General features: G+C 43.1%; 1 protein-coding gene across 3 annotated transcripts; it reads left to right on the top strand.

Annotated features, from left to right (window-relative positions):
• The first annotated feature begins 178 nt into the window (after window positions 1-178).
• On the top strand, window positions 179-10804 carry dhx30 (DEAH (Asp-Glu-Ala-His) box helicase 30). 3 transcript variants are annotated; one of them, XM_060875147.1, is made up of 20 exons: window positions 179-396; window positions 1625-1752; window positions 1883-1993; window positions 2172-2344; window positions 2724-2832; window positions 3091-3240; window positions 3343-3495; window positions 3757-4239; window positions 4346-4714; window positions 5151-5229; window positions 5368-5472; window positions 7025-7200; window positions 7346-7552; window positions 7691-7772; window positions 7886-8079; window positions 8350-8500; window positions 8767-8924; window positions 9463-9566; window positions 9754-9893; window positions 10214-10804. In XM_060875147.1, exons 1-20 carry the CDS (start codon window positions 225-227, stop codon window positions 10471-10473), a joined length of 3504 nt encoding a protein of 1167 aa, XP_060731130.1. In that variant the 5' UTR covers window positions 179-224; the 3' UTR covers window positions 10474-10804. The 3 variants fall into 3 exon arrangements, with proteins under 3 accessions (XP_060731130.1, XP_060731129.1, XP_060731131.1); XM_060875146.1 differs by having other exon boundaries at window positions 180-396; window positions 1622-1752; XM_060875148.1 differs by lacking the exons at window positions 179-396; window positions 1625-1752 and having other exon boundaries at window positions 1898-2028.
• Window positions 10805-10957: the final 153 nt, after the last annotated feature.

The raw sequence follows: 10957 nt of genomic DNA, 5'->3' as shown, positions 1-10957 counted from the left end.
ATATTAAATGTTTAAATATTAATTGTTTGTTACTTTGTTACTTAAAGAAAGAAAACTTTCGTGTTTTTTAAAATTCCTTGACTGGTGATTCTTTAAGTTTGATCGTGTTAGCATTAGCCTCGGTGTAAACACAGCGTTGTTTCCCTGCCACACCGACAGATGGCGATCGTGAGGAGGCGTCGCCTCCTCTCTGAGACCCGAAGCACTGAGTATGTTGTGTAAATATGGCGGCGCACATGAGCTCCATCATGCGTCTCCGGACTCTGTGCAACCTTGGGAGGAAAACGGTTTATATAAGAATCACACCCTGTTTGGACCGGACTAGAGTAAGTCTGTACAGGACCCGAGCCGGAAGCGCCCAGACCCGGGGAGAACCTGCCCCTGACACAGACAGAGGTTATTATGATGTTATTTTGTGCCTAATATTCAGCCGGTCATGTGATGTCAGAGCAAGAAAATGACAGAGAAACATTACCATGTGTCCTGTGTGGTGCACTTTATAAACAGGATCTGCTCAGACATCTAGAAACTTCATGTAAGACCTGATACAGCTCTTTGTCCTGCACTATAACAGGATGAACTCATCCAGAATTCAATACTCCATCATGTAGTGACCGGCTTGACTTCTCTTATTTATCTATCTTGTGTCTAACTTGTCTTTCTCACACTTAATTAAAGGCAAGAGATATTAAAGGGAAAAATATTTCAGTTTTGTACATCAGTAACGTGTGTATTGTAGACACAAGACTCTTTAGGTTTGAGGTGTTGTGGTTTGAATTATTTGTGGTATAATTAATAGTTTAAATGGGGAAATAAATCATTGGAAGTTCTTATCTAGAACTATCTAACGTGCTGTTATACAGCGATGTTAAGCGTAGAATGTGTTTAATAGGATGTGTTGTAGTTACAGTTTAAAAAGTGGTGCTCTAGATGAGACTAATCTAGTGGTAACCTAGTGGTTAAGGTGTTGGGCTACCGATCGGAAGGTTGTGAGTTCGAATCCCACGTCCAACAGGCTGCCACTACTGGGCCCATGAGCAAGGCCTTTAACCCTCAATTGCTCAGTTGTATATAAAAATAAAAGAGAGAGAAAATGTAAGTCACTCTGGATGAGGGCATCTGCTAAATGTTGGAAATGGAAATGTATAATCTTAAAATTGTGGCATTGTAATACCGGAGGTGGGAGTAAGTCACACATGTGCAAGTCACAAGTAAGTTTCAAGTCATGAATGTCAAGTCAAGTCGAGTCTTTTTTTAATATTTGTCAAGCAAGTCTCAAATTTGAGACTTAAGTCTGACTCGAGTCCCCCATCTCTGTGTAATACCCCTACTTATAATCTAAAGTCTTAAGGGCAGCTGTTGGAAGTCAATAAACAACAACTAAAAAATTCTTCTTTGAGCGTATAAATGAGGATTTCTTTAACTCAACTGACGTGCTTCAATAACTGTCCTAGACTGACATTATAAGTGAGTTTGAAATAAGTGAGGTTTTTTTCCCTATGGTATTACTTCAAACATTCCTCTGCTGCATATGTATTGTAGTTTATGCAGGATCAGGTGCATTTATGTAAATGATTTTTGAGGTAAAGTATCAGCTAAAACTCGACTGTGTTTGTTTTAGCAGGCCAGTCTGACCTCCTCATGGAATTTCCCGAGCCAAAGAAACTCCTACATTCAACTCTGTCTAGATCGCTGGGACAGTCAAATATCTCTCGATACATCCAATACAGCTGCACAGATGGAGATGTTAAGGTACAGGTAGAATAAATCCTTACATGTCTACTAATTCAGTTAGACTTTTTTTATTAACATCTATAAACATCACAAATAGAAATTGAAAAAAAAATACATTTTTATAAGAGTTCTCACGTTTTTGTGTTAGAGGGCGACAGTTACACTATTCTGGCCTCAGACGATCGAGGTGGTGGGATTCGGGTCACGGAAACAGGAGGCGGAGCGACGCGCCGCAGCAGCTGCCTGCAGTAGGCTGAGGGTGAGAAAAGGCCACGCCCCCTTTTTGCATTCAAAGTGTGTCTGAAAAATAGATCATGTTTACTGTTTACCGTTTGTGTTTAATTTAGAAAGATAATACAGTGAAAATAAGGGACTGATTTTTGATGCAGCACAAATGTCTTGGACGATTGCTGAATGAAGCTGTTCTGTGTGAACAGGAACTGGGAGTTCTGGGTCCGAGGAACCAGCTTCCCACACAGAGACTAGCTCAGCAGTCTGGATGGCGCTCATCTGCTTGGGAAGATCCAGAGGAAGATCTGAGTGTGTGTAAAAGCAGCGAGTTAAGACTAACCCCGAGCAAGAAGATGAGAAGAGCTGCAGGAAACCTCGAGTAGGCTGTTGATTCGCTGTTGTTGAACTTCAAGCCATGAATACGGCCTTTTCCTTTTTGGCTCAATTATGAATCTTACAAATATTGGGATAACTCTGAAAATCCAGGGAATATTTCGAATTTTCAGAATTTTCTTAGCATTTGCTTGATATTGTTTTTATTGCTTTAAGTTTATTGTCATGTGCATTAAGAGTGATTTTCTATATGCAAAGAAATATGATTTAAACACTGACTTTTTCTTGAATGATTGAAATTTTTTTTATTTATTTCCAGTTTTTAAAAATGGTCCCCAGTTGTTTTTTTTTAATGTGGTCTCAGAATTTTTGGTCTTGGCTTTTCACTTGCCTTACACTCAGTATTTCCTGGCTATTGGTTGCAGAGTGGTGAAAGAGGATCCAAAGGTCTCGGAGGCCCTCTCCATCTTTCCAAAGCCGAAGGCACTTTTGGGGAGGGTTATTCAAGTGGCCACGACATCTGGTAGCGTCAACGTAAGTTAAAAGGAGACTAAACAAGTCACGACGAGACATTACGTCGGATTTGGGAAGAGTGAATTAATGTCAGGAATTTTCTTATGTAGTGGAAAATGCAGGATTTTATGCAGAGATTAAATCAATTGTTGCAGCACTGTTGTTGTGTATAATGCTGAGAATGTGGGCATTAATATGTCCTTTTTTAAATTGCATGTTTAAAACCTAGTGACCAGCATTTTTCAATTCCTTTGTTCAGTACTTTGTTGTGCTCTTCAGGACCTGCTGCACTACAGGACAGGAGGCGGAAAGGTGAAGGAGTGTGAACTCACTCTGCACTGGCCCGAGGAGATGCGCTTTACTGCCCACGGACGCCGCAGATTGGAGGCTGAAACGCGGGCAGCAGCACTCGCCTGCCTCAGACTGAAGGTGCTTTAAAGAAAACCGTACACATCTTAATTTGGCTTTTCAAATACCTGATGTCTCATCTCTAGCCTCTGTGAAAATGTGATGCTGTTCTGATGCTTTCAGGAGCTGGAGCTGCTGGATGGGCAGAATAATCCTCTCACACATGCCAAGTACAACCAAGAGGAGGTGAAGGAGGCTGGTGAGCGAGAGAGGAGGCCGTGTCACATAGTGATCCCAGACGACCTGGAGCACAGGATTAGAGATTATTTAACGCAGGTTTGTATCTGTTATGGCTGAGCAAAAAATAAGCTGCCAAGAGACCATTAGGATTCAAGATGCTTTTGGAATTGATGCAGTTTAATAGACACATGAATGATAAAATGATAATTATGACCGCTAAAATGATAATTATGATTATTTTGCTCAGTGCTGAGGTGAAGCTGGTAATTTAAAGATGCAGTCAGGAATGTTTACATTCATTTATCCCCAGCCAGAATAGAGCTGTTGGAAAAAGTAATGATTTCTGTTATTTATTAGTTCCCAGTGGAGGAGGAGGTGCAGAAGCTGTGGGAAGAGCAAGCTGACCAGAGGCTGTCTTCTTCCTTTAATGAGGAGGAGGATGATGATGAAGATGACGATGAGGATCCTGTGCTCGATACAATCACTAGCAAGCCTTTCCGCCCTCTGAACCCTGAGGAGGCGGAAATCCTGAGCGACAGACTTCTGAGGCAATGGGATAGAGCAGGTCCGTCCCGGGGGGCGGAGCTTCCAGTAGACTCTCACCGCGAACGTCTGGTGGAGGCAGTGGAGGCATCAAGGGTGGTGGTGGTTGCTGGAGAGACGGGCTGTGGGAAGACGACACGGATACCACGCTTCCTTCTGGAGGGCCGTGTGAGGGCTGGAGCTGGAGCACACTGCAACATCCTGGTCACGCAGCCACGCAGGATAAGCGCAGTGTCTGTGGCTCAGCGCGTTGCCAGTGAGATGGGCCCCACCCTCAAAGCCTGTGTTGGCTACCAGGTATAACAAAATTATTTAGTGCTTGAAGATGTGTATAGTTTGGGTTTATTTATATCGTACGTACGTTTTTGGAGTAATTTAAGGTTTATTTTAACTTTCTCTGCAGGTTCGTTTAGAGTCTCGTCCCCCCGAGTCCAGCGGTGGTTCACTCCTCTTCCTCACAGTGGGCGTTCTGCTGCGGAAGCTGCAGTCGAATCCGTGGCTGCGCGGCGTGAGCCATGTGCTGGTAGATGAGGTGCACGAGCGAGACGTGAACACGGATGTGCTGCTGGCCCTGCTGCGTCGCGCCCTTACCCACAATCCTGAGCTGCGCGTGGTTCTCATGAGTGCCAGCGGAGACACGCAGCGCATTGCCTCCTACTTTGATGAGTGTCCTGTAGTGCACGTCCCTGGCTTCATGCACCCTGTGAGACAGCGGTACCTGGAGGAGGTTCTGAGGGAGATGGGGAGACCAGCAGTGAAGGCAAGTGCACAGGTGAGGAAAAGATGCAGCTGGACAGGTGAATGAACAGGGTGAGGAAGTCCTACAGGTAAGAAAAGGAGTGGTGGCACTGAGACAGATCTATACAGGTGAGAGAGAGAAGAGAGTGAGACAGATATAAAGGTGAGAGAGTGAGACAGATATAAAGGTGAGAGAGTGAGACAGATATAAAGGTGAGAGAGTGAGACAGATATAAAGGTGAGCGAGTGAGACAGATATAAAGGTGAGAGAGTGAGACAGATATAAAGGTGAGAGAGAAAACAGTGTGAGACAGATATACAGTTGAGAGAGATGGGAGAGTGAGACTGATGTACAGGTGAGACAAAAGAGAGACCGACCAGAACAGACCTTTATCCATTTAAGAATTGCATTTATTTGAGAATTAAATGTACATAAACACTAACATTTTTTTCATTGTTTATGCGTTCAGAAGGAACAGGATGATTTGACCCCTGACCTTGATTTAGTGGCAGATGTGATTGATCACATTCACACTCGCAGAGAGACAGGTAAACATCACACACACCTTTTCACACTTCATTCTCTTTACTCTCTATTAAGCCTCTGTTTCACCTTTCAACCAGCTGTTTGTTTCTGATTCCTGTTCACCTTTGTCTTCTTTTCCCCCTCACTGTCTCTCTACACAGGTGCGGTGCTGTGTTTTCTTCCTGGCTGGCAGGACATTAAAGCCTTGCAGCAGAAGCTGGAGGAGAAACAGTCCTACAAATTGGGCTCACAGCTTATCTTACCATGTAAAACTCTGTTTATCACTTCAGTTTATTCACTTCTTGCTTTTCTACTTCACTTAAACTCAAATAATTTCTCCCTAACATCATATATATAAAGTATATAATCTTAAACACTTAAACATATATAAATAATAAAGTATATAATCTTAAACACTTAAACATCTTTGTTTTAAGTGAGGCAAATGTACCTTTCTTATGATTTATGTAGAAAAATAAAAGTCCAAGCGGTCGTTAAAGGTAAATCCTGGAAAAATAAAAGAAAAAAAGGACAGTGCAAGGACATGATCTGAAAAAATACACAAACCACTATTTACTCTGCTTTGTAGCTATAAAGCTTAAAAATTAACTGTGTTCATTTTATTAAAGAAAAGGTATTTTTTTAGTCACTGATGCCTTATAGCTTTAAAATAAACCAAGCTTGCTGTCTGTCTGTCTCTCTCTCTCTCTCTCTCTCTCTCTCTCTCTCTCTCTCTCTCTCTGTGTGTCTCTCCCTCTCTCTCTGTGTCTCTCTCTCTCTCTCTCTCTCTCTCTCTCTCTGTGTGTGTCTCTCCCTCTCTCTCTGTGTCTCTCTCTCTCTCCCTCTCTCTCTGTGTGTCTCTCTCTGTCTCTCTCTCTCTCTCTGTGTCTCTCTCTCCCCCCCTCTCTCTCTGTCTCTCTCTCTCTCTCTCTCTCTCTCTCTGTCTCTCTCTCCCTCTCTCTCTCTGTGTCTCTCTCCCTCTCTCTCTGTCTCTCTCTCTGTCTCTCTCTCTGTCTCTCTCTCTCTCTCTCTCTCTGTCCCTCTCTCTCTCTCTCTCTCTCTCTCTCTCTCTCTCTCTCTCTGTGTGTCTCTCCCTCTCTCTCTGTGTCTCTCTCTCTCTCTCTCTCTCTCTCTCTCTCTCTCTCTCTCTCTCTCTCTGTGTCTCTCTCTCCCCCTCTCTCTCTGTGTCTGTGTCTCTCTCTCTCTCTGTCTCTCTCTCTCTGTGTCTCTCTCTCTCTCTCTCTCTCTCTCTCTCTCTCTCTCTCTCTCTCTCTCTCTCTCTCTCTCTCTCACAAGAGGAATGGAATACATGGTCAAATAACAAACTGTTTGAAATACACCCTGAAATTACTAACAGGTCTCTAATACCTATGAAATCAAGACTTGATCAGGTGATCTTAACCAGATGTAGAATCGGGCATACAAGACTGACACACGGATACTTGCTGAAAGGAGAAGACCCCATTCAGTGCTTGTACTGCAGCATTCCCCTTACTGTCAAGCATATTTTGTTGGACTGTCCTGCGCATAATGACCACAGAAGGTTATTTTATGAGGCCAATTTATTTAAAGAGCTATTTTACAAGGTCTCATCTGAAAAAGTTTGAGTTTCTGTCATATATTAATGTAAAAAATTTCATTTAAGTTGTCTATATTTGTCTATATTTATCTCTTTGTGATTTTAGGCTATTTTAGTTCTTATTAACCGTTCTTACCATGAAGATAGCCTCAGTAGCTGACATGGCAGTAAATTATAGCAACTAACTAACTCTCTTTCTCTCTCACTCTCTCTCTCTCTATCGTTTGTCTTCCTCTCAGTGCACTCCAGCATGTCTGTAGCAGACCAACAGGCTGTGTTTAAACGACCCCCTGAGGGCCAGCGCAAAATTGTCCTGGCAACGAACATCGCAGAGACGTCCATCACCATCGATGACATAGTGCACGTTGTGGACCTGGGGACTCAGAAGGAGCAGAGCTACGATTCCAGGACCAAGGTGAGACCAGTAACCTTCTAAGAGACTCATGGCTTAAATATTCATAACTCTATAACAGCAAGTAATAAGATATTTGCATTTGGACAGTGAGACATTTTTATCAACAGTAGACTGTAGAAGCAATCTTTAAATTCTCTCTGCATAGGTCTCATGTCTGGATACAGTCTGGATCTCTCGCTCAAACGTCATTCAGCGACGAGGGAGGGCGGGTCGATGCCAACCTGGCCACGCCTATCACTTGTTTCCCCGGAAACAACTAGACACCATGACCATGTTTCCCATCCCGGAGATTCTGCGCACCCCTCTGGAGAGCCTGGTGGTTCAGGCTAAAATCCACAGTCCTCAGACTAAGGTGTGTGCTGTGGGCTGTGAATAATTTTATTTATTTATAAGTTTTATATGTTATTCAGACTAAAGTGTCAATCTGCATTCAAATGTAGCATTTGTTTGTTTATTTATGCATTCATTCATTCATTTTGTTGTAATATAGGCTGTAGACTTCCTGTCCCAGGTGATGGACTCTCCAGAACAAGGAGCAGTAAGAGAAGCCCTAAGGACGCTGCAGGAAATCGGTGAGGATACACAGCATTTTGTGCATTGCGTTGTCCTGTCCGGGGTAAAACAGCACAAAAAAAAGACGTATTCTGTATATTAACCCATGATCGTATTCCTTCTGTCTCTGTAGGAGTGTTGGACACCTCTGAGTGTCTGACTCCGCTGGGGGAGCGTGTGGCATGTATGTCATGTGACCCACGCTTGGGGAAGCTCCTGGTTCTGTCCTCTCTTTTCCGCTGCGTCCTCCCCATGTTGTCTGTTGCGGCCTGTCTGACCCGAGACCCGTTTCAGAACAGCTTACAAAACCGCTCCACAGTCAACAAGGTCACACACACGTACACATTCCTGTGTTTTCCCTTTTGTGCCTTTTTTAACGTTTGTGTTGAATTTGGTCAAAGTCTTGATAAAATCTTGTGTCCTTTGCTTAGTTTCTGTAATGAATCCTGCAAGCATTTTTAAAAACATATATAAGGTATAAATACCAAAATGGACTGAATCTGTGGAACGGAGCATCAGGATTACATTTCAGCAACGCTATGGTTATTATAGCTAAAATATTATGTTATTAATAATTCTGTCTTTCTCTCTCGGCAGGTTAAAGAGGCTCTGAGCGGCTCCAGCTACAGCGATTATCTGGTGTTCAGTAGGGCAGTACAGGGTTGGCGAGAGCTTCAGGACAGACGTGAAAGGCAGGAGTATTTAGACTCGCACAGTCTTTCACCAGCAAGTCTGCGGTTTATACACGGCAAGTTAATTACTCTCAGCCCAAACACTCTCACTCTACTGTAAAGCAAAGGTCCCAGCATTGTCCTGGAGAGCCCTCAGCATATTTTAGTATTTTTCTCTGATCTCTACACACCTGGATGATCATACTTTCTACTGACACAAGAACAAAAGATGCAGGTCGAAACTAGATTTTGATAAATGCTATTAAATGATGTGCCTGCTTTTGTGCGTGTGTGTGCGTGTGTGTGTGTGTGTGTGCGCGTGTGTGTGCGTGTGCACATGTAGGTTTAACTCAGCAGTTCAGTGAGAATCTGGTGGAGGCGGAGCTAGTCACACACCCTGCTGAGTGTCTCCGCACTTCATCACTGCTGAATCAGCACAGCAATCAGGAGGAGCTTCTTAAAGCTGTGCTGTTGGCAGGGTTTTACCCCAACCTCATCCAGGTAACACACACACACACTTACACACATCTGTGTACATTTTTACACTGTGTAGAGAGCAGGGGTTTACACCAAGCCAAACAGTAGCACCAGATAGAAATCATGTAAATATTATTCTGATGTTTAAAATAAAATAGAATCCACTTTTTTAGTACTTAAGCTTCTATATATAAAACTCTTTTCTTTAAACACACTTCCTGAGGTTTTTAGTCACAGTGAGACTGAGGTGTGTGTTTGTGTGTCTCCTCCTGCCTGTGTATCTCCTCCTGCCTGTGTCTCCCCTCCTGCCTGTGTGTCTCCTCCTGCCTGTGTGTCTCCTCCTGCCTGTGTGTCTCCTCCTGCCTGTGTGTCTCCTCCTGCCTGTGTGTCTCCTCCTGCCTGTGTGTCGTCTCCTGCCTGTGTGCCTGTCTCTGTTTGTGTGTCTGTGTGTTCAGTAAGGAAGCCTAACTGAGTGACATCAACACAGTATAATTACATTTCACTATACAGTCTGAGGTCTGAATGTGCCGTTTAACCAAATCTTTTATCATGTCATTTTCAGGTAAAGAGAGGTGTTGTAAGCAAAGGGGGCAGGTTTCGCCCCAACGACTTGTCTTACCGCACTCAGTGTGGTCCTGTGTTACTCCACCGCTCCTCTGTCAACCGGTAACTAAGTAACCCAATTAACACTTTACATTAACACACTACGTCTAAGTTCTCTTTTAGCCAAATAGTTATAAAAAGACATGGGGTGGGTGAAGGTGTGATAATAAAAACAGTTAATTGCAGTAAGTGTTTAATATGGAACTTTGTGGAAATATCCTATAAACACTGTGTGTGTGTTTTTATTCAGGGCTCAGCGAAAGCTTCCCAGCCGCTGGCTCACATTCTTTTCGGCGGTTAAATCGAACGGCAGCGTCTTCATCAGAGACTCGTCTGCAGTCCATCCTCTGGCCCTTCTTCTCCTGACTGACTGTAACCTTATTGAGCGTGGTAAAATGATATACACACACAGACAGAGTAAAGAGAGAGACACATACACACAGATGAAGACCGAGAGAAAGGATGAGACACAGACAGAGAGAGAGAGAGACTTTGTACTGTCTAACATGCTCTCCTGTCTTGCCCTGTTTGCACACGTGCACTTTATGTAGTAATGTACAGTAAACATTAATTCTCTGTTGTCTCTTCTAGCTCTACGTTTTAGCCCCATGATACTAGAGGAACACTGTTTAATTTTACCATGTACTGCACCAGCTGTAAACGTTTTGACATGATAATAAAAACTAACATCACCTCCCTTTCTCACACAGCGTACGGCGATCATGTGGAGGTGACCATGCCGGGCCGTTCTCTCATACGATGGGAGCTGTCTGCTCAAACCTGGGAGCTGCTGTGGTCTTTACGCACCTCTCTGCAGGCTTTGCTTCACCGAAACCTCAGACCTTTAACCTCCGACTGTATCGTCAAGGAGAACAGCGCTCAAGACAGCCAGCTTATCACTTTGTTCGTGGATCTTCTGAACAGCACAGAGCCGGATGCTTACAATGCAGACTACAGTGACACAGACTGATGAAGCTTTTTTCAGCTTCATTATATAAATCTTGCACTTTCTTTGTCTCATAATGTATTTAATGGATATTGGATATCCAAACATGTCCATGGCTACACTGATGTGTCATAGTGGTGCCTACTGATTGCTCTGACCAAATCCCGTGACGAGTGAAACGGGAGATGAGACGATGCCATTATAATGAACTGGCATAAATGAATTTGACTTCCATGTAGTCATCTGTGAAAAGCATAAGAGCAGATTTTCATCTGTATGTAAAATAAGATATACACTATACTCAATGAACCAACATTAAGAAGGACTAAAACTATTTGCATTAGAATATTTGAGAGTATGAGCTTTATTTATTGTAAGCAGGCACACTTGGCTGTCAAAGAATTATGTACTTGCCAGTTTTGTTTGTTTCTTAGGTTTGTAATTCAATTTAATATAATTACATTTAATTTAAAATAATTACAGTCCTTTCTGATTGAGGAGTGATCAT

Source organism: Tachysurus vachellii, chromosome 7, assembly GCF_030014155.1.
Source record: "Tachysurus vachellii isolate PV-2020 chromosome 7, HZAU_Pvac_v1, whole genome shotgun sequence".
Lineage (NCBI taxonomy): Eukaryota > Metazoa > Chordata > Actinopteri > Siluriformes > Bagridae > Tachysurus > Tachysurus vachellii.
Note: the sequence above shows the minus strand (reverse complement) of the source record. Positions and strands in the feature narration are given on the sequence as shown.